This window comes from Neofelis nebulosa, chromosome 9, assembly GCF_028018385.1.
Source record: "Neofelis nebulosa isolate mNeoNeb1 chromosome 9, mNeoNeb1.pri, whole genome shotgun sequence".
NCBI classification, from domain to species: domain Eukaryota; kingdom Metazoa; phylum Chordata; class Mammalia; order Carnivora; family Felidae; genus Neofelis; species Neofelis nebulosa.
Window position 1 is genome coordinate 93,348,487 of NC_080790.1, and position 22,250 is coordinate 93,370,736.

General features: G+C 41.3%; 1 protein-coding gene across 8 annotated transcripts in view; it reads left to right on the top strand.

Moving 5' to 3' along the window:
- Positions 1-2,481: 2,481 nt before the first annotated feature.
- The window catches only part of NAPB (NSF attachment protein beta), a 41,059-nt gene continuing 21,290 nt past the window's right edge, over positions 2,482-22,250 (top strand). For 2 of the 8 annotated variants that reach the window (XM_058684720.1, XM_058684723.1), the window contains exons 1-3: positions 2,485-2,672; positions 18,268-18,347; positions 21,012-21,128. In XM_058684720.1, coding sequence (XP_058540703.1) covers positions 2,575-2,672; positions 18,268-18,347; positions 21,012-21,128 — 295 coding nt within the window. In that variant the 5' untranslated portion in view covers positions 2,485-2,574. Of the gene's footprint in view, positions 2,673-8,439; positions 8,658-13,770; positions 13,938-18,267; positions 18,348-21,011; positions 21,129-22,250 lie in introns of those variants that run through there. The other 6 variants (XM_058684721.1, XM_058684724.1, XM_058684725.1 and 3 more) reach the window with 6 other exon arrangements.

Here is a 22,250-nt window from a genome sequence, read left to right on the forward strand (position 1 = left end):
GATGGCCACATCTTGTTTTTCACACAGATAATTTTCTGACTCTGCCTCTCTTAGAGCTGGCTATTCTCAGATGGCTTCAGCCTTGCCTTTGCAGACCACCTCTCAGGGTGAATAGAGGGATACTTGACATTCCAATTTAACCTCCTGTGTGTTCATTCAGTCTAAATGTCTGTATGTCTACCCTGATCATAGGGGAAGACCTACAGATCCTGCTTGGTTCTGCCTGGTTCAGGGTGCAAGCTTCTCCTTTCCTGCTCCATCTTCTCAGAAACAGTCTGAAATCTTTTCTTCTAAATGCCCAGAGTTGCTGAAAGGCAAAGTATATCTAAGTCAGCGTTGTCCACTAGGTTATGCTTTAAATAGAAATGTTCTGTATCTGTGTAGTCCAATATGGTAGCTGACTAGCTACATGTGGCCATTGAGCAGTTGAAATGTGGCTAGTGTGACTGATGAATGAAATTTTACATTTGATTTCATATTATTTGATTTACATTTAAATGGCCACTTGTGGTGAGTGGCCAGCATCCTGGTCAGCACAGGTGTAGATCCTTTGGACCTACTCTAGGACAGCTCCTACTTGAGGGCCTCACGCCCTCCCTGGCCCACATGAGATCAGGTCTCCATTTCTCTCCTGCTTGGTGGATTCCTTATCTGTCTCTCAGCCATCCTCACTCTGTGAGGTTTGCCTCGCTGCCCTGCCACATCCCCTAATCTAGCCTCTGGGAGAAGAAACATGTGTTCTACACAACAATTACAGCTTGAAGTTTTTATGCCACTTGGGTGTGGACTGGGGAAGGATGTGCCTGACAGAAAGAAGAGAATGAAGGAAATACCCAAACATAAAAAATGTCACTATGTGCCCTGCCACTCTTAACTGCATGTTCTGGTTTGGAGGAGGCAGTCCATTCCATCTCCTTTTGAGCTGACCACAGATTTGAAAATCTAGAACTGTGTGCTTGACAATAGCAGCAGAGAGTTCCTTTTAAAATGTACATTTCCTAGATCTCAACTTTAGGAGATCCCAACAGAAAAAGCCAGGGGCTTAGGAATCAGTATTTCTTGAACAGCCTTTGGAGTTTCTGCATTGGGCCAGCTTTGGGAGCTGCTTTATTCAACATAATGATGCCGCACTTAAGAGCTTTTGAGTTGGCCTCACTCTGTGAAAATCCCTGTGGACTGCTCTGCTTTGCAAGTGCTTATTTCCAGTTTTGCAGTTTTTCTCATTACTCCTGCATTTACTGCCACCTCTAATTTCCTGCCTCCTTCTTCTCCAATACTGCTTCAAAAGCACACAAATTGGGATTTCGAAGTTAGAGTATTGCATGTAGTAATAGTAAGTAAACCTGCTTGAAGATCTGATAGAGTGATTCTAGAGCACCTTCAATGTATGAACTCTGCGATCTATGCTTTAGTTACCTTTCAAGGAGTTTCACCCTTGTTGTCTTTCTCTCTAAAGATAGACTTCATTTTCTTAGATATATATTGTGTTCCAGTGCCCACAGTGTATTTATTAATAGTTTAATGTTGTCACAAGTTCTCATTTGGCAGTGATTTTCATATTTGCTTCACCACCTCTGCTTTAGCATTGCCAAATAAATGGTCTAGACTTTGTATTTAAAAAAAACAAAAACAAAAACAAAAGCAAAAAACAAAACAAAACAAACAAAAAAACACCTCCTTCCCGGACAGGCCTGGAAGTTGTTGGCACACGATAGCATCTATCTATGGATAGTCTTCCTGGCAGGCAGAATTGTGCTCCAGAAGACTCACCCCCTATGGCCAGCACCATGTAAAGGATACGAGAGTTCAAAGCCTCCCATCCATAGAAAATAATTCAGTCAATTAAAAGAGTGGATTACGCATATATAGCATAAATGCAACTCATTTATAACCAAGGAGGAGAGGGCCAACATAAGGCTGAAATATGGGGGGACTGAAAAATAACTCTGAATTTATATTGGGGAAAATGATTACATTCTTAAACGCCTTGCTCTGGAGATAAAAATGGCTCTCTCTGCCAGCTGTTGCTGGCGGGTGGGTGGGTGGGTAGGCATCACATGGTTAATGAAATTGCTTTTGGTGGCTGCGTTACATTCCCTTTTGCAAAATTGGGGCGTAGGTTGAACGTTCCAATCTGTTATCCTCCGTTTGCTCAACCATCCCATTGCCAGGTTATCAGTCGTGGTGAGCAGGGATTCCTGAACCAACGTGAGGCTGCATGTTTGAGGTTATCCTTACTGGAAAGCCACGGGGCATTTTCCATTTCCCCGTATACTTGAAAGATTAAAGTTCACCTTGGACTAAGACCCATACAGAGAGTCACACCCCCCATCTCGAAATCCCGGACGCCGCTAGTCCGCTAGCTCAGATCTCCACCCGGCCCGGCTCAGCGGCCTTCTGGGAATTGTAGTTGAGGCCTCGCGCATCTCCGCCGCCAGTGACCAGCTTTGGACTACAAGTCCCGGTAGGCCTTGCGCGCCATGCCTGCGCGACGGGCTGCTGCGAGAGGAGGGTGAAAGCGCGGAAGGCGCATCCGAGCCAGGTTAGGAGGTTGTGGCGGCGATAGCAGGCGACATGGACAGCGCGGGGAAGGAGCGTGAGGCGGTGCAGCTGATGGCGGAGGCGGAGAAGAGAGTCAAGGCCTCCCACTCCTTCCTCCGAGGGCTGTTTGGGTGAGCGCTAGACCGCGCGTGCCCTGAAGGGGTCTCCTTCCCAGGCCCTCTCCCTAGCTGCCCGACCCCCATGCGCGCCCTGTTGAATCCCCCCTCCACCTCTGGAACGCCCAGCGGCCCTCATTTCCCATACATCCTCCAGAGAGCTCCTAAGTCTTAGAGCCTCCCAGGGACCCCTCTCCCAAGAACGCCCCAGGGGATCTTAGCACCCCTGCGTGTCCCCCATCCCCTAAAGCCCCCAGACCTCTCCCTCACACGCTCCCCAGAACCTCTACAGTCTCTTGCGGTCCGTCAGCCGCAGCGCACCCTCCAGATATCTCCTGGGGTCCCCAGAGGGCCCCCCCACCCCTCCACGCCCCCTCCGGCCCGGCGCTGTCCCTGCGTTGTTGCGGGGGTCCCGTGGCCTCTTTTGGAGGAGGGCCGTCACCGCCGCGGCAGGACAGTTTGTTCTTTTCCCCACGGCTGAACCGGCATCTCTCAGAGACTTGTGTTGGCCGGAGGCGAACCCAGGAGGAGCCGGAGGGGCGGGTCCGGGGACCCCTGCCCCGGCGCCTGGCCCGCGCATCTGGAGGCATCTGGCTGGGCGGTGGGCCCCGAGCAAGAGCAGACTGGCGCGACGCCCCCGTTCCAGAGATGGGGTGCTCCTTTGCCTTGCGCCAAGTAGGCATTTAATAAGCGTTCGTTGGAGAAGGAATACGTTTTCTCAGTATAGTATTTTTACTTCACCAGAGATTGATCGGTTTGCCAGGGCCTCCTGTTTGATTAAGGATAAACGCAGCTCCTAAGTAGGCGTCTTTTGGGAATCCCGTTAATTTTCTGTAATTTTCTGTTCTCCTGGGGTAAGGTTTTAAATTCGGACTTCCCAAAAAGCAGAGCCTGTACTGACCGTTCTGGGTGGTTGAATATGTGAATGATTCAGCTGTTTAGGATTAGAGAGGCTGAAATTTCCTGGTGGTGGTGGTGGTGGTGGTGGTGGTGGTGGTGGTGGTGGTGGTGTTTTTCTTTTCGAAAGTTAAGATCCTTTGCCGACAGCAAGAACATATTTTTATTTTTGAGAAGGACCAATACTTAATTGTTACATTATTCAACAATTTTATTTTATGTACTAAATTCAGTTTGGAATCTGCTTGTTTTGCCATCTTCATTCTCTTGATTATAATATAATACTTTACCATTGTGGATACATCTCCAGGAAATGCTTAGATGCAGGTTTCATGCAGTGCACAGTAGTACAGGAAGCAAAGATGCATAAAAGTAAAGGTTCCTAACCTCAAGAACCTTGGGAAGGGCATTTATCCTAGCTGGTTTCTAAATTCTCCTGTGATGTGTAGTTTGGAACATAGCAGTGAATTATAACTTTGTTCCCCTTTAAAAGTTATGATGATTTATAAGGAGCATTCTCTCATGCTTGATGCTAACACCAAACAATAGCGCCTTTCTGTGATTCATAAAGCATTTAAAATATATTTGAATAGAATTTAATGTCCTAGCACCTCCTGCCTGGAGGTGATCTTAATGTCACAGCATATTTCAAGTCAGGATGTGTTTCCCTGGAAGAGAATCTATAATTGGCAGAGGAGAACATTACAGCACTTGATACTTGTCTCAAGGGAACCCTCCTTTTTGTGAAGTGGTGTTGCGTTATTGTTTTGATGAAGCTAGGCCAAGTCTTGAGCCAATAATCCTAAAAGGATTTTGAAAAGGCTTTTGTTTGTAAACAAACATCTTTTCTCTCCTTGATTGTTGATCACCTATTTCATTGACAGGCCTTATAGGAAAACTGTTGTCTTTAACCTGCATAAAAGTCATTGCGTCCCAGGTCTGGCCTGGATATGGCAGGCTTTTGGATGGGGGGCAAGTTACTTAGCCTCTCCGTGCCCCAGTTTCGTCTGCTGTAAAAAGGGGTAATAATAGTACATCTAATAGTGAGGGTTCAGTGAGTTTATGCATGTAAAACATTTAGAACCATTGGAGAAGGTGACTATGATATTAATTAGCATACTTGCCAAAATTGTCAGCTGATATTTACCAAGGAAGTAGAGGGCCAGACAGATTAAGTGACTTTGACAGGATTTCAGAGCCAAAGACCTTTAGGACTGGATCTTTGGTCCTTTAATGAAAGATTTGAAAGGGCTTTGTACCATGTGTTACTTATCCTATGGGGAGTAATTGTGTTATTTTCAGTGATACTTGGTTCCAGGAAATCTTGGGGAAGAAGAGTACTCAGTTCTCTGAGTTTTAATAGTATATAATTACTTGAAGCTAAAAACCAGCCCTAGTTTCTCTGTCAGTTACTGTGGGAAGACCGATTCTGTGTCAATTTTAGATGTTTAGAATCTTCTATTGTGTCTGGCATCATCTGTACCTGTCCTCATCCTTCTAGACTGGGTTACCTGGTAGTCTACCCTGTCACCCTTCTTTTGATACAGAATTTTCCCATCTACTTGTTATTCTTTCTTGAAACCACAGTGTAGTCCACTACCATGTTAGACTCCTGAATGAACAAAACTCACATACCGATGTATCATCAGTATCAGTATCATTTGAGCCATGTATTTAAGAGCCGACCAGTTCGTGCTTTAAAGGCGACAGATGATGCTGTTTTGATGACATGGCAGCCATTAGAATTAGAAGGTGCTCAGCCTATTGCAGCATATTTTACATGGACTCATTCTCATTATCCTAACTGCAGATTAAAATGTATTAGGAGCTCATCTCCTTCACTCCATGTTTATCCAGCACCCACACTGGTTTTGTGGCAATACTGTATTGTCACTACTATACTATAGCTCTTCCTTTTTTGTTGCTTTCAGTAAGATTACATGAAAATATACATTGTATATTCCCGAGAAAAGGTCAGTCATGTATTCTGTGTACAAGGCACAAGTCCCATGCTAGTCTGCAAGATGTTCCTAAGCCACTAAGGGGTGCAACCGTCACAAAATACCCCTTATTGGTGTTCTCCTTTTCTTCTTGACTGCCATTTAGACAGTAGTGTGTTTTTGTAGTTGTGGAATTGAATTAAAACTTACTCTTTCTGAAGGGCTTAGCACAGTATAGCAAAACTACCACCAAAAGAGTAGCGTTTTCAATTCGTTTGTTCCCAGGAGTGAGCTATTAAATTTTGTAGTTAATTTCAAATTCAAATGTAAAATCTTAAAGAGCTGCAAGTGAGATCTTAAACTGGCCTGAGTATGACAGTAAAGTAAAGTTTGGAGTTGCTAAGGCATCTCTTGCTGTCTTCTCCATCTTGTTAGTAGGAGGCCAGATGGGGGCTAGCCAGCACAGTACACATGAAAGGGAATGGCTGCTTAAGAATGACAGTCAGAAGATGTTCTGCATGGTTAATACTGCCTTCTCCTGCTTTTGAATGCTGTCCAGCTATAAAGCTTGTAAAGAGCCATAAATTTGGCAGTGTCAAAGTAAATTTAATGAAAGATCCTACTGGGTTATCTTGAAACAATTATGAGTCTATAATTTCCTAGCTGTTTTTGAAAATTGGGAATATTTCTTAAACATTGTAGGCCATAAATTTTCAGTATTCTTCACTCAGCTTTATTTCTACAGAGATTGTGTTTAAGTTTTGCCAAAATATGGTGAGGACATATGATAGCATTTGTAAAGCATTTAGTACCCCCTCAGTTACAATAGATATTCAAGTGTAGATTGAACGTTAAAAAAAGAAAAATCATTAAGCTCAGATTTATTTAGAGACAAGTAGTATAGTATATGAAATATATATGTACATTTCTTATAAATTTATTATGTTAGAATATAAAAAATAGACCTACATATTGGGTAATTATAACATATATACAAGCTATAATAATGTATCCTATATTATTACCTATAGGAAGACCAAACCTAGGTTCAGTCTCTCTCTATTAGTGTGGTGACCCCTAGCCCGGTAAATCATTCTTGGAGTTTGTTTTTCTCAGCTTTCAAATGGGCAAAGGGAAAGAATCTGCTTTTCGGAATTGTAAGGATTGACTGAGGTATTAGAATGCTTATTAAGCTGCGTGGAGCTATATTACTGTTAATTTATGAACATTTGGTTTTCTAATATTAGTGCCAAGTTACAGTTTATGTATAAAATGGCAAACTCTTTCTAGATTGGCCTTATTCTGTTTGCGTTTTTGCAGTGCTCACCGTATATTCTCTCATTCTCATGAGCCCTGTGAGGTGTGTTTGTTTAGAAGAGGTAGAAGGGGACCCAGCACCCCAGAAGAGTTATATTTTGAATGTCTCTTTAATATCTGTGGAGACAAACATGATTTTTCTCCTTAGTTACTAATATGTTAATGATTGGATAACCTCATATTGAACTGTTGGGACGTTCCTTGAATTCCTATGGATTATAATGTATTATTTTTTAATGTGCTATTAGATTCTGTTTTTAAATATTTTCTTTTGAATTACTGTCTTTGCAATTCATTTGTGGATCGTCCATCAAGTTGAAGTATTGATGTGACAAGTGCCTCATGAGAATACAGACATTTTCCTTTCACCCGGTGCTCTGGTCTTTGAAGGTTCAGGTTGGAACCCTTTTCTAGTGAAATCTGGACTTTTTTTAATGTTCTTTATTTCAGTAGTTGTTTTCCTCTGTCACTTTTGTGTTTGTGTGTTTCCCCTTCTCTCTTGATTCTTTTGATCCTTTTTCTCCTAACAGCTAATATTTTGACTCAGAGGTATTATTAGTTTCCTGTTTACTGCTTTATTTACCTCTGTTGCTCTCTTTTCTTTTGCCCTCTGGCTCCTTTGGGGAAAATGGAGGATGGAATATTTCAGTATTTCCGTTATTTTAGTTATGTGGATCCAAATATTGATGTATGAGTTTTCCTTTAAAATTGTGTTAACGTTTTAATTGTATCCCCCAGATCCTGGTATATAGTGTTTTTTATTGTAATTCGTTTCCCCTTTGACCCAAGAGTTGTTTGCAGGTTGTGTTCCAGATGAAGGTGCTTTTTTCTTGTATGTGATTTTTATTTTTTTATTTTTTTAATGTTTATTAATTTTGAGAGAGGGAGCACAAACTGGGGAGGGGCAGAGAAAAAGGGGAACAGAGGATCCGAAGCAAGCTTTACACTGACAGCAGCTAGCCCAATGTGGGTGGGGCTCGAACTCAGGAACCATGAAATCATGACCTGAGCCGAAGTTAGACACTCAACTGACTGAGCCACCCAGGGAGCCTGATTTTTTATTTCTGGTTTTATTTCATTATAATCAGAGAACTTACTGAGGTTTTCTTTCCCACCTGATATATGATTGGTGTTCATGAATGGCCCGTGCACACTTGCAAAGAAGGTGGATGTTCTCCTCGGAGTGTATGACTTGATAGAGATCCTGAAAATCTAGGCATTGATTATGTTGTCAAGGCCTTTCACATTTGTGTTTATTTTTTGTCCCCTTGACTTGCTTTGGACTAATGGGTATAGTCATGTCTCCTCTTATAAGTGTGTTTCTGTCTTCTTGCATCTCTTGTCTTGTAGTTTCTGCTTTATAAAGGTGTCTACTATGTTTTGGTATATAGATGTTCACAACTACTATAATTTCATTATGAATTGTATCTTTAGCATTAAGAAGTGAATTTCTTTCTTTCTTTTGATGTTTTTGAGCTCAAATTCTGCCTTGTTTGATACTGGAGTAGCAGTCCTTGCTTTCTTATTTGCGTTTGCCTGCTTTTAGGACTGTATTATGTAAGAGGATTGTACATTCTGCCTGCTGCCGTGGGACCTGTGCTGCTGGGCTCTGGGCAAAGTGCACTTCCCCTCCCCATTGAGTCTGTCCTGGCCCTTGGCTGACTTTGACTGGGGGAGCAAGTGCAAGGGGGTGTGCACTCTACCCAAGCGGAAGCTGCAGGGGCTATCCCTTGCTTCTGCTGTGGTTTTTCTCTGTCTTAAGAGTACACTAGAGAGAGGGCTGCATTCAGAATAGAGAGACATGACACATGGAGAAAGAACCAGCACCATCAGTCTGCAATAACAGGTAAAGTGAGTGAGAAAGAAGCTTGTGGAGATTGGGCGGTTATTTGTTGTTGGAACAAATCAAATAAAAGTTGGTTGATGTATGTGGTATCCTTTTGACCATGTCTTTATTCTTAAACCTTTCAGAATAGCTTTATTTTAGTTGTATTTCTTGTATTGAGCACACAATATTGTATTGGCTTTTGTTTTCTGAGAAAATCTAAAAATCTTCAGTCCATTTATATTATTGGTATGACTGGTATATGATTGGTTTTTAATTCTGTCATCCTGCTTTGTTCTATTTATTACGTGTAATGTTTTATTTGCAGTCTTCATGTGATCTCTTTTCTTTGGTTTTTATTTAGGAAATTTTGTATTTTTGTTCTACTGGTAACCTTTTTTAGTACCCTTAGCTCCAGTAAGCATCTAGAATTTGTTTGCTGTGAAAGACACCCATTACCTATGTGCCAATCACTGAGCCTGTTCTAAATTTTCCCCTTTGTCCAGTGATATGTGTGTGGGAGGACAGGGTTCAGTTATTTGTACTTTTTGGGAACAGATGTTGGGAAGATCTGTTTTGAGAACAGATTCTGTCTCTTTTTGTTTGTTTTTTGTCTTAGATCTATAATAAAACATATTCCGTGCCACCACCATCAGCATTTTTACTTATGTTCCCTAGTTATCTCATAGATGGAAGCCAGTGCGATATTCCTTAAGTTCTTGCTTCTATCGCTGGTATTTAATGGTTGGCTTGGCTGGTTGTGTAATATTTGGCTCACACTGTTTTTCCCTTGAGCTTGCTCAGAAATGTTTCCTATTGTTTTGCTTTGTATGTTGTCTTGCTTTGTATGTTGCTGTTGACGTCTGGTTGAAGTTAACCTGATTTTCTTAATTTTGTAAGTGACTTTGCCTGGAAGCTTGGAGCTTTTCTTTATAAAATATACTAGTTTTATTTTATGTGTTTTACAGTAGACCATTCTGAGTCCGTTTTCCCAGTACGTGGTAGGCCCTTTTGGTATTTTGATTCAGTTCTTCTTTTGTTTCCATAAAATTTTTTGAAAGTGTAGTTTTAAGTATTGTTTCAATGTTTTGATATATTTTACTTCCCTTTTCAGGGACTCCAGTTACATGGATATTGGCTCTTTGCTTATCCTCTCTATCACTTTTTCTTAGATCCTTTTCCCTCCCTTGTTTCATTTCCATTCTCGTGGGTGTTTTTATTTTTCTCCTCAGTGTCAGTAGAATCTGTTCTCCCTGTAGGTGTGTTCTAGCCAAGATTTTATTTCTGAGATTATTTGGTCTTTTTCTTTCTTTCCTTCTAGAATTTCTAAAATTTGAAACGAGTTCATAGTCTTATTTTTTTGTGCATGTAAGGAAGGAAGAACTTCACCTTTTTTCTCTACTCCCCTGGGTTCTCCAGCTGGGTTTCTACAAATTAGACAGAATATAGACTAACAAGAATAAATAGTGTATTGAACATGTACAGTGATGGGTAACTCAAAGGGGTGATTGGAACTTGGGCTTATAGCATCTTAAAGAACAGTGCATTTGTAGAGAAGTGTCAAGACAAAAGGTTTTAGGCTTCCAAGAAGCAGCAGACTGGAGAACAAAGGAGTGAGGTTTGTTTGTGCAAGCCCATCTCTGTATCAACTTTCCATCTGCTTCACGACCATAAAACTTTTCCAGGAGAGGGGATTTATGGCAGTCCCCATTTCTTAGAAGTTTCTGCATTTATTCAAATAGGGGAAGCTCTGAGAAAGGGTCTTTCTGTATCTGCTATTCTCATTTTCCTCCATTCTCATTTTCCTTATGCCAAAGTAGTTTATTTTGAGGTGGCATATTCTGTTCCCCTGAATGCTCTTGCATTCTGAATTTTGAATTTCTTAACTGTGGTATAGTTTCATATCTATAAATGATTGTTTAATAATATTTAAGTTATATGGGATTGTTTGCCTTGGGGTAGTTTGGGGGGAACATTTTTGTCAGCTGCAGAGTTTTTATTCTTGGAACATTGTAGCTTTGTATGGATGCTGCTTACCTTTTTCTGTTTACAGAGTGTTGGAGTTTCTTGGTCTCATAACAAAATGTGTTTCTGTGATGAAAGATGAGGGGTTTGGGTGGTTTCACGGGTTTCTTAATTTGAACGCTCTCTTCTGTTGATACCATTAAGGACTTTTTCTGATGACAAGTATAAGGGAGGGGTGAGTAGGGGCTTGGTGTGACTCCCAGTGCTGTGACACCCCTTTGTTTTCTAAGACTCTTAGCTTCCACCACTTGCTGTCTTTCCCTTCACGACTAAGCTTCCATAGATCTGCCCCTGCCTCCCCCAGAAGCAGGGCCACCTCTAGCCAAGTTCCCCTCTAGTTCCCCAGGCCCAGTGCTCCAGCTCTGTAGGTCTCCACCTGGCTTCCATGTTCCCTCACTCTTGTGCAGCCCTTCCTTGCTGCTGGACCCTGCCTCATCCCCTCATGTCCATGCATTTCCTCCTGTCGTCCAGCAGGAGCAGTGTCACTGGCTCTGCTAGTTGGGGGGTTTTATTTCTCCAGTCTATTATTTCTTCATCTTGTTGAATTCTCTCTCCTAGTTTTGCTGTTGACACGGATTACAGGTGGTTGTATCTGCTCCTTGTTGATGTGTCTGGGTTTGGAGGATGTTAGGACAAGTTGGTATTTAGTCACTAACCACGATCCTGTAGAATTTACAGGTCTCATCAGTGTTTCTTCCAGATTGAGATTCAGTTTGAAGATTGAATTTTTATAAAGATTGAGATTAAATGTAAAAACTTCTCATAACAAGTCATGTTGTGCATGTCATTTCTGAGTTTATCCAATAATTACTGTTGTTCGTTTTCTTGTATATTTAAGTATCTTGATTTGTTTTATTAATAGGTCCAAATATACATTCTCTCCTCTGTAAGAAAGGTGACTCTCCATACCAAGTCCAGGCACTGGGACTGTTACCAAAATCAAAACCAACTTTCTTTGCTCTACATGTTCTCGCAAACTTCATTTCAGGAAATGACACTTTTGTCAGACATTCCTTAAATGTCTCAGATTGTTTCCTGTGTCTAAGAATCTATGATTATTTTTAAAGTGAAAAGTTCTCAGAAAATGGAATCCAGAGGCCAAGACAGGGCACTGAGGCTGCATCAGTGTTGATGGTGTGGTCCTCATGCCCAGCTTCTGCTGGCTGCTCTGGTGGAATTTCTCTGAGGCCCTGGAGGGGCTGCCTGCTCTGTGCTGGCAGGACCTATCTAATAAATGACAGTGTTCCTATAGTCTGACTTTGTCCAAAACTGTGTCCTTGTCACTACTCCTCCTATTACTGTTTGTGAAAAAACAAATGACCTTGATCTAATGGTTTTATAGACATTTTTGGCATAAGAGTTCAAGGTAGCTTGATGAAGAGCTTCTCCCTGCTGCAGACCTCTACTCTCTGCATCGCATGAAAGAAGTTGGACTGTTTAGAAATATATTAAACTTAGCAGTTAATTAATCTTGAAAGGATTGTGTTTATCTAGGAAAACAAGTTTTTAGAATCTAGAGATTATAGAAATGAAGTGCAGATGAAAATAAATTGCTTATGGAAGGTAAAAAATAGTTCTATGTGGCTGTGATGTTGTGATATAATGGGAAGTATATATTTGTTCTTCATCCCTGGTTCCTGACACAGTAAAGCCCTTGTGGGATCCTGAGTGGTGAGGGTGAGAGAAGCATTTCCTGTATCATAATAAGCCCCTCTCAACCATACTGTAGTGTATGCTAATGAGGTGACTGTTGGTGGGTTCCCAGTTGGCTTCAGGATGGGGGCTGGTTGTCAGAGGAGCCAACCATATGATTAGAGGGTTGGAAATTTCGGCCTCACCCCTAAGCCTCCCAGGAGGGGAGAGGGGTTGGGGACTGAGTTAATCACCAGTGGCCAGTGATCAGTCATGCCTTTGTATGGAACCTTAACAGAACTCTAAATGATGGGTTTGGAAAACTTCTGAGGTGGTGAGCATGTGGAGGTGGTAAGCATGTGGCACCCCTGGAGCTGGTGTGGATGCCCCTTGCACTCCCTGCCTATATACCTCCCTGGATACATCTCTTCCATTTAGCTGCTTCTGAGTTACATCATTTGTGATCATAAATAGTTTCCCTCAGTTCTGTGAGTTCTACCAAATTAATCAGATTGAAGAGGGGGTTGTGAGAACCCCTGATTTGTAGCCAAGTTAGAGATATGAGTACTTTGAGGACTCACTGCTTGGGATTGGTGTCTGAAGTGGGGGCAGTCTTGTGGGACGAGGCCCTTAACCTGTGAGGTCTGCACTGACTGGGTAGTGTCACAATTGAATTGAATTGTAGGACACCCAGCTGGTGGCTGCAGAGAACTAGAAAATTGCTTGGTGTGGAAAATGCTGCAGGTTTGATGTCAGAAGTGTTGTGAGTAGAGAAACAGTGTTTCTATTAATGGTAGAGATATTTTAAACAGATTCCTAATTTTCCTCTCCTTTTCTGGATGCTTTCTGTATTTGCTTATTGTTTCGAATGATATATGAGAACACTATCAAAAAACTGTACTATGGATAGTTTCTTCCATCCAGACTCTGAGAAGTCAGCATTATTATTGAGGCCTGTGTGCCAAGCCCTGTGGTAGTGTCTGTCCTCAGTCAGCCTATAGGCTAAAGTAATGTTGCTCATAGTGAACATAAGGAGCTGTCCTGTTTGTGGGGCTTCTCCCTGTTTGTAGTCCTTTGGTGTAGTTTGACATCCCTTCAGCATACTCTGATGATAGGGTTAGATTTTGTCTCTAATTCTGCTTTCACATTATCACAGCACTGTCAGTTATCACCTTTTATGATACTTTTACTCAGGTATTTTGTGATTTTAGAAGCAGCTTTATTTGTACCTCAGCAGTTGCCTCCTTTGCTTTTGGGTAGGTCTCAGGATGTGTGTGCCATTAGTCCTCATGATTCTACTTTAACGTCCCCCTCTTCCCACCCACAGTCTTAGAAGAGAATGTACTATAGTTGCCAGTGTTTTGTAGTGCTCTGAAATAGTTCTTACTCAGGATGAGGAAAAATCAAGACTTCAGATTATTCGAGGATTAATTGGTTTTTAAAAGATCAGTGATTTGTCTGCATGTAAATGTTATTGGAGCTCTTTGAAATAATGGGATGTAATTTCCCAGTCTGGCTTCTTCTCCCTCTCCCCCCACCTCCCCAGCATCTGAATGGGAACAGACAGGATGGGATTGCAGCTCTGCAGTTCACCAGTGGGACATGTCATGACTCTGACCACATCTCTTCAGTGGAACATGGAAGGTGGGATCTCAGATCTTTTCCAGCCCTGAAGTTAAATATTTTTTCCTCAGCATTCTGATCTCCTCTTGGGCAAGAACATTCTTTTCTTAGCCTTTCTGACATTTACTGATCTCAGTGAATGTCTCCTGAATAAGCATAATCAAGAAGAGGAGGGAGGCAGCCTTGCTCATAGAATTGAGGGGTGGTGGGGTCAGCTGGGGCTGCATGGTGGAGAGGATGGAGGTGATGGTGGTGGTGGTAGAAGTGGTGGTGGTGGTGATGATGATGAAGGTGGTGGTGGTAGAGGTGTCGGTAATGGTAGTGGTGAAGGTAGAGGTGGTGATGGTGTAGGTGGTGGTGGTGGTGGTGATGGAGGTGTTGGTAATGGTGGTGGTGATGGTAGTGGAGGTGTTGGTAATGGTGATGATGGTGGTGGAGGTGGTGAAGGTGACTGATGGTGGTGGAGGTGGTAATGGTGGTGGTGATGGTAGTGGAGGTGTTGGTAATGGTGATGATGGTGGTGGAGGTGGTGAAGGTGATAGATGATAGTGGTGGAGGGAATGGTAGTGGTGGTAGTGGTTCTTATGCAGGCTAGTCACTGTTTTCTTTCATGGTGGAGAAAGCATTTTCTTCTTCAAATTCAGGATAGGATAATCTCCAAAAATAGTTAAGTTTGTCTCAAGTTAGCTTTTCTTCTTGTCAGTTCAGTGCCATGTACTTAAATTCTATCACTTCATAATGTAGATCCTCTCATAGAAACTTGTTTCTCTTTTCAAGGATCTTATACCTCATTTATGGAGGCCTAGGATAACAATCATTTGAATTATTTGAATGTGAATTCTGAATGTTTGTCCTTAAAACTTATAAAATTTAGCTTTCACATGCATAGAACACAGTAGGCATTTGGAGTGATTTCAGAAGTACATTTTTCATGAATTCTTAAAGTTATGTTGTGTTTATGACAAGTGAGTTTCTCTGGTGCTTTGAAAATGAGTATACTTCTTGTGATTCTGTTTTAGGAGAGGTGAGGGTCTTAAGTCTTCATAAAAAAATACATTCATTATTTATATAATGATCACTGAATTTGACGTCAGGTGTCAGCTCCACCACTGACTTTAGCTGGATGACCTTGGGCCAGCCATTGACCTCCAGGTACAATTTTCTCTTCTGTCAAATGTAGTTAGCATCTTTAATGGTGGTTGTAATAAAGAAAATGACATAACATATGTGGAAATATCCAGCATAAACCCTAGCATAATGTAGGCGTTCTATTATTCCTAGCTGAATCTGTCTCTGAAAATAATAGGATAAAGTACATTTTAATTAAGCTGGTTTTATTTGAAAACCTTTAATAAGAATGATTGAACTATAATTACAGTGCAAGATTCCTGGTATGCTTTAGAAAAATAAGACAAGAAAGTGGTAAGTCTTTGTTAACTCCAAGGAGCTATGGCTAAAGATTGAAAACTTAGGAATTTTCCATTAGGATAATTAGCTAATTGGTTTTTTTTAATATGCAGATTTGAAGTTGAGAAAAAGGAACATGAGGGTGTGATTAAAGGAAAGCTTTGCTTATTCTGACACCACATTTTTGGTGTCGCTTTTCACCATCGTGTCATTTGCTGTGTGACATAGCTGCCAAAGTTTTGTTTGTTTGTTTGTTTTTTCCTTTTTTTGTTGGGGGAAGGGAGTGGTGCAACTTTAAATATAATTCACATACCATGTGATTCACCCATTTATTTATTTTTTTATTTTTTTTTTTTAATTTTTTTTTAACGTTTATTTATTTTTGAGACAGAGAGAGACAGAGCATGAACGGGGGAGGGTCACAGAGAGAGGGAGACACAGAATCTGAAACACGCTCCAGGCTCTGAGCTGTCAGCACAGAGCCCGACGCGGGGCTCGAACCCACGGACCGTGAGATCATGACCTGAGCCAAAGTCGGACGCTTAACCGACCGAGCCACCCAGGCGCCCCATGATTCACCCATTTAAAGTGTCCAGATAGCTGTGTAACTATCCTAACAGTACATTTTAGAATATCACCGCCACAAAAAAAAACTCTATCCTCCTTGCCCCTCCTCCTTTTTCTCCAACACTGTAGGCAACCTGTTTACTGTCTCTATAGATTTGCATATCCTAGATATCCTACAATATGCTCATGCGTGACTGGCTTCTCTCACTTAGCGTGATGTTTTCAAGGTTCATTGATATATCAGTACTTCATTCCTTTTTATTGTCCAATATCCATTCCATGTATAGACCACATTTTATTTATCTTTTCTTCAGTAGATGGACATTTATGTTGTTTCCACTGTTTGGCAGTTACGAATAATGCTGCCTTGAACGTGAATGTTTGTATACAAGTTTTTGTGTGGACATAGTGTTTTTATTTCTCTTGGGTGTATACCAAGGAGCAGAGTTGCTGGCTCATACAGTAACTATGTTTAACCTTTCGAGAAACTGCCAAGTTAACAGTGGCTGTGCCATGTTATATTTGTACCAGCTGTATAGGAGGGTCCAGTTTCTACACATCCTCCCTAACATTTATTCTTATCTGTCTTTTGATTTTGGCCATCCTAGTGGGTGTGAAGTGGGATCTCATTTGTGGTTTTGACTTGCATTTCCTTGATGGCTAATGATGTTGAGCATCTTTTCATGTGCTTATTGGCTATTTGTGTGTCGTCTTTGAAGAAATGTCTAATAGATTCTTCACCTATTTTTTAATTGAGTTACTCGTCTTTTTTATTTTCGAGTTGTGTTGTTTACATATTTCAGATACAAGTCCCTTATCAAGACAGATCCCTTCTTTGTACAAATATTCCCAAAAGTTTTTATGCCTTCAGTACATCAATCTAGTTACAATAATCATCCTGATTGAGTACCTACTCTGGGTCAGACCCTGCAAGGGCAACTATATATGGATTTTTTCTTTTGATCTGTATAATAACCCACAAGTATTATAGCGTCCGGGTGGCTCAGTCGTTTAAGCGTCCAACTTCGGCTCAGGTCATGATCTCACGGCTCATGGGTTCAAGCCCCCCATCAGGCTCTGTGCTTACAGCTCAGAGCCTGGAGCCTGCTTCAGATTCTGTGTCTCCCTACCTCTCTCTGCCCCTACCCCACTCATGCTTGTTCTCTCTCTCTCTGTCCCTCAAAAATAAACATTAAAAATTAAAAAAAGATAATAACCCACAAGTATAGATCATATTATCCACTGTTTACACATGCAACAATGGAGGCCCAAAGAAGTTAAAGAACTAAACTGGGGTAAGACAGTTAGTAGTTACTGCCTAAGGTGTGAGTCACACTTGGGCCTTAGTGTACTGCTCTGGGACACGTATTGACACAGAGCTGTCTGTGTCCTTCTGTGGGAGCACAGAGCCTGTTCAAGTTTCTGGCATATGCGTATGTGCTCACTCTTGTTTAGATTGTGCCAGTCTCTAAGGGTCAGCCTTGACCTCCCCTTTCTCCTAGTCCTTATGTCCTAAACCACTCGCACAGAGTGCTTTGTCTTCATTCTCTGGTTATTTATGTTTTCAATGTAGATAGACGAGGTAGAGAGGGTCCTTAGTTTAGCTAAGAACAAGGTTGAATTAGAAAACCCTGGTGCAAGTTACAGAGGATTAGTTTTGCCTTTATGTGAGAAGAAATGTCTGAGCAGCTAGAGCTTTCCCTGAGTGGAATCAGCTGTCTACTGAAGAACTTTCCGGAACAGTATGTATTCCAGTAGCAATAGAGTTTCTTCCTCTCAGGATGTTGTAAAATACATTTACACATGGGGTGAGCAGCTGGACCCTGAGGCCCCTTCTATGTTGGAGAAAGGAACATTCCCTGCCAGAGCTGATAATATAGCAGTCAAACAACATGGCACTTTCTTTTATGCTCCGGCTTCAACTTGTTGTTGTTGTTTTGTTTGCTTGTTTGTTTTTGAATAAGCATAGTGCTAAACTCTTCCAAATTAACAGGGTAAAAAATGTATCCTTCAAATTTAATCCTATTTGAATAATGTACTTCTTATTTCTCCACTTCATCCAAAACTACAATTTCCATGCATGAAAAGGACTCTGGTTAAGGTTGTAGGCTCTGAGATCAGCCAGATATGTATTTGAGTCTCAGTTCTGTGACATTCTTGTTGTGTGACCTTGGGTTATTTACTTTTGTGCCTCTGTTTCCTGATTTGGGAAATAGGGATAATAAGAGCGTACCATTTGAGCACCTGTTAAAATTCTAGAATACTTGGCTGGCACATAGTAAGCATTCATTAAATGCTTATTATTTAAGGGAGGGTGAATTGGAGGTGTGGATGGTTGCTACAGTAAAACTTAACCTCATTTTTAAATTTTTCTCAGAGGAAACACAAAAATAGAAGAGGCTTGTGAAATGTATACCAGAGCTGCAAATATGTTCAAGATGGCAAAAAATTGGAGTGGTATGTATAAAGTTTTTGTTTATTTCGCTTTTCAGGCAAATAACTTTAAAATCATCTTGAAGGAGGAAATAACTGTCTGCATTTCCTACTGTTGGCTGAGACGTGTGTGTGCTGAATAACTGGTGTGGCCACCATGGTGTGGGAGAAAAGAACTTTGATCTAAGTGAACAAAGCCTATTTTTCTTTACTTACACATTGGTTGAGAATTTCTTACTGTGAGAACAGCTCTGTGGTAGCTAATTGAGGTTCCATTGAGAAATGTGACAGCCAAGGTGTTATTTTTATAAACCCCAACAGATTTACTATCACTTTTTAACATAATGCTTTCTATCCAGTGAAATTACACATAACAAAATCAGTGGAATTATTTTATCGGTCTGAGAGGGGATAACCCTCTATACACTGATTTGGGAAACAAATTCATCCCCTACCCTTGTGCACAAAGAGGGCTTGTTGTCTCTGTGATAGGGTATTTCTTTAGTGAAAATGGAGACAACCTTCACCTGGAGCAGGGACATTGTTGTCTAGCCCTGGCCTGTAGCTGCTGCTTGATCTAAAGTAGGACCCTTACACTCTGCAAGTCCATTTCCCCATCTGCTTTTTCCCTAGCTTTATTGAGATATAACTGACATAGAACATTGTCTAAGGTTAGGGTGTATGTACAGTGTGTTCAAATCAACCCATTAAGGTTGACACTTTAAAAGCATTTTAATGAAGAAATTGCTGTAGAAATATATGAATGTGAAAGCCCTTTCTGACTGTACAGTTCTTTTATAGGTTTAGTTTTAGGTTAAAAGGATATATTTCCAAAATGCATTACACCTGAATTATATGTATTAAAAACAGTGGAGGAGAAAGGAGTATTGTCTCAGTATTTGTATCTCTTGCATGGTGTAAGGGTGTGGTCTAAGGATAGATTTGCATGTACTAATGAGAGTGGCCAGCATGTGAAAAACTGGAGCCAGCCAGTACAGTGAAGCACTGTAATTGGGAGGTCCATGTTGTAACTGTACTCTCCTGAGGCAGAGCCCATCAAGGCTGCCATTCAGTTAGCCGCTACTGAGGCACTCCCCTGGCAGCATCAGCCTTGACCCCTTCTCCGGGACCCCCGACCCCATAATCCACAGTGTAAGAGTTAAAGCCTGGTAGGTGGGGGCTCTCCAGTCCCAGCTCCAGCTGGGGGCCAGCATCCTAATTGCTCAGCCCCTGTGCCATGTAATGGCTGAGTATTTTCAAAACTGCCTGGGCACTCTTTTTGTCTTACACAGAGCCAGAATTGAACCTGGGCAGGCTGGATCAGGAGTATGTACTGCTACTTTTCCCTCTGGTGGAAGTGCAGAAACCTGAGTAGGAATTGTGTGGTTACCTCTGGAAGAGGGGTCAGGACAAGGGATGACAGCCAAAGCTTTAGTTGAATTGAATGCTTTATTTCTTAGTACCAGCAGTGGGTATTTTGGTGTCTCCCACAATTTTCTGTACTTCTCTGAATGTTTTTAAAATGGCTACAAAAAATATATTTTTTTAAGTACTAAAAGGTCTCATGATGTTCTTCATCATGTTTTTCCTTGTAGAGGGAATTCTTTCCCCTCCATTCCTATTAGTGCTGACTTCCCTATTCCACACCTTACTGAGCTGTGTTCTCCACGGGCCTCATGTTTTCCAGTCTGTGGTAGTTCTCTCTGAGCCAAGAACCTCATGACAGTGGGGGTTTATCCTTGTCCAGGTTCCTCATGCTGATATTTAAAGCCTCCCAGAACTGGCCCAATGGCATCTTCAGCCTTCATCTCTCCTGCCCACTACATTTATCCCTCCTGCAGGCAGCATGGACTTGTCACCGGCCTCTGTTCCCAGCCTTTTCTTGCCTTCAAACATTTGTTCCTTGTTCACATGACTGCTCTGCTGTGGATTCCTTCCCTCATTCTTTTCTGCCCCTCTAGAGTCTACAGTCCCTGATCAAAACCTTTTCTGAAAAATTTAAGTGCATAAATCTTTACACTGTACCTCGTCCCAACAGAAACCTCGGCAGCACCTTGTAACCAATCCCACTGTATAACCAAACCTGCAGGGAATGTGCAAGTTGTCCAACCTAAGTGGGTAACGTAAAGTCAGGTTAAACCTCATACAAAGTTCAGTCAGATTTTGTTATAATTTAAGAAGAAACTTTGAGTTTTGAAATTGTGGACCTAACATTCACTCTTGAGATACTTACTTTGTTCAAGGAGCTTCCATTAGCAGTTTCTTCAGTGATGACAGCCAAGGCCAGTGGACACTATGAGATAGAAAGATGAGCAAATAAGTGTCCTTGACCTCAGTGTTTTAGCTTTCTTTAAACATGTGTGGCTTGAAGCCCCAGTCACTGTTTAGTATATGCTGGGGGACAGAGTTGAACATGACTGGCTTTGGTACTAAATGGAGGCCCATCACCCAGGTGCCACTTGGGAGGTCTTCTGGGGCTGAGAGAGGCTTTTGTCACCGGTTGAACTTGTTTCTGTTTTTTTATACACACCTGAGAGGCACTTGATCACATTTACACATCCTTCTGACTGCAACGCTTCTTTTCAGTGACATGGAACTTTTCTAGGAGTAGGTGCAGCACTTAGAGCATGGGCCACTCTGGGGACACTTGCTCCTCTGTGATTAATTGTAGTGACTTGTCTTCCTCAGCTGCAGGAAATGCATTTTGTCAGGCAGCCAAGCTCCACATGCAGCTTCAGAGCAAGCATGATTCTGCCACCAGCTTTGTGGATGCTGGGAATGCTTACAAAAAGGCAGACCCTCAAGGTAAGACATGCCTCCACCTCTGCGTACCCAGGGCCATCGGATCAATGTTGGGGGCCTTCTCTCAGGTTACGCTGCTGGACCTTTGAGTCCTGTAAAAAAGAAATGTTTGTGCTTTGGGATAATAGAGATTTTAGTACCTTCAGGGTTTTTTCTATAATCACTTTGAGCTTTTACAAGGAGAAATTATGTTCAATTTGTCATAATACCTATTTTCTTAAACTCCATTCACAGTGCATTTTGGAGAATGTTTCGGAAATTAGCTTTAATTTTATCTACATCTTACTATTATCTTAATTTATGAATATATATTACTCATTAAATAAAAGTAATGGTCCCTCACTCCTAAATACCTGGTACATTTTAAGATCCAGTTAATGGGAGATTGTAATATCTGATAGTTAAAAACAACTTATTCACACCGTATTCATCTGACTTTTTTAAAAGTACTGGTTTTTCAAGTACTGGTTTTGAAGAAATAATGAACTTGGGTATTTAAAATGGCAAAAGTTTACAAATGTTATTTCTTTTTTAGTTAAGAGTATACACTTAGCAATTAAAAGCATTAACATCTTCCCTGTGGCACATGCACTGGTGGCTGTGGAGCCTCCGTATTTTTCTTTTAGCAGTGCACTTTAGCACAGAAATCTCAGCTTTTATGAATGTATCATTGAGAACTAAGATACTTCAAGGGCTTTTGTATAAAGATTAATTGCATTCTGTTTCTGAACGTGAAAAACTGGACACAGCCTAAATGAACAACAAGGGTGGAATAATAAAATTATAATGCATCAGTATTCCAGGATATGATGCAGGCATTAAAGTCCCTGGATTCAGAGCATCTCCAATGACCTGGTAAATGTCCACATGGTAACCAAAGAACCACACAAGAATTGAGGTCTCAAATTTATTAAAAAATTTGTGCACATGGAAATGCATCCAGAAAACACTGGAAGGAAAAGTACATCAAAATACCAGCAGTGGGTTTGAGTGGCACTGTGGGTAGCTTACTTTTCTATATTTTTAAAGGTGTAACAATTCACATTTCTTACATAGCTTGGGAAGAAATTGCTTTTAATTTTGTTACTCCGTGTTACCTTTCTACTTTTCAGTCAGGCCTTTTCT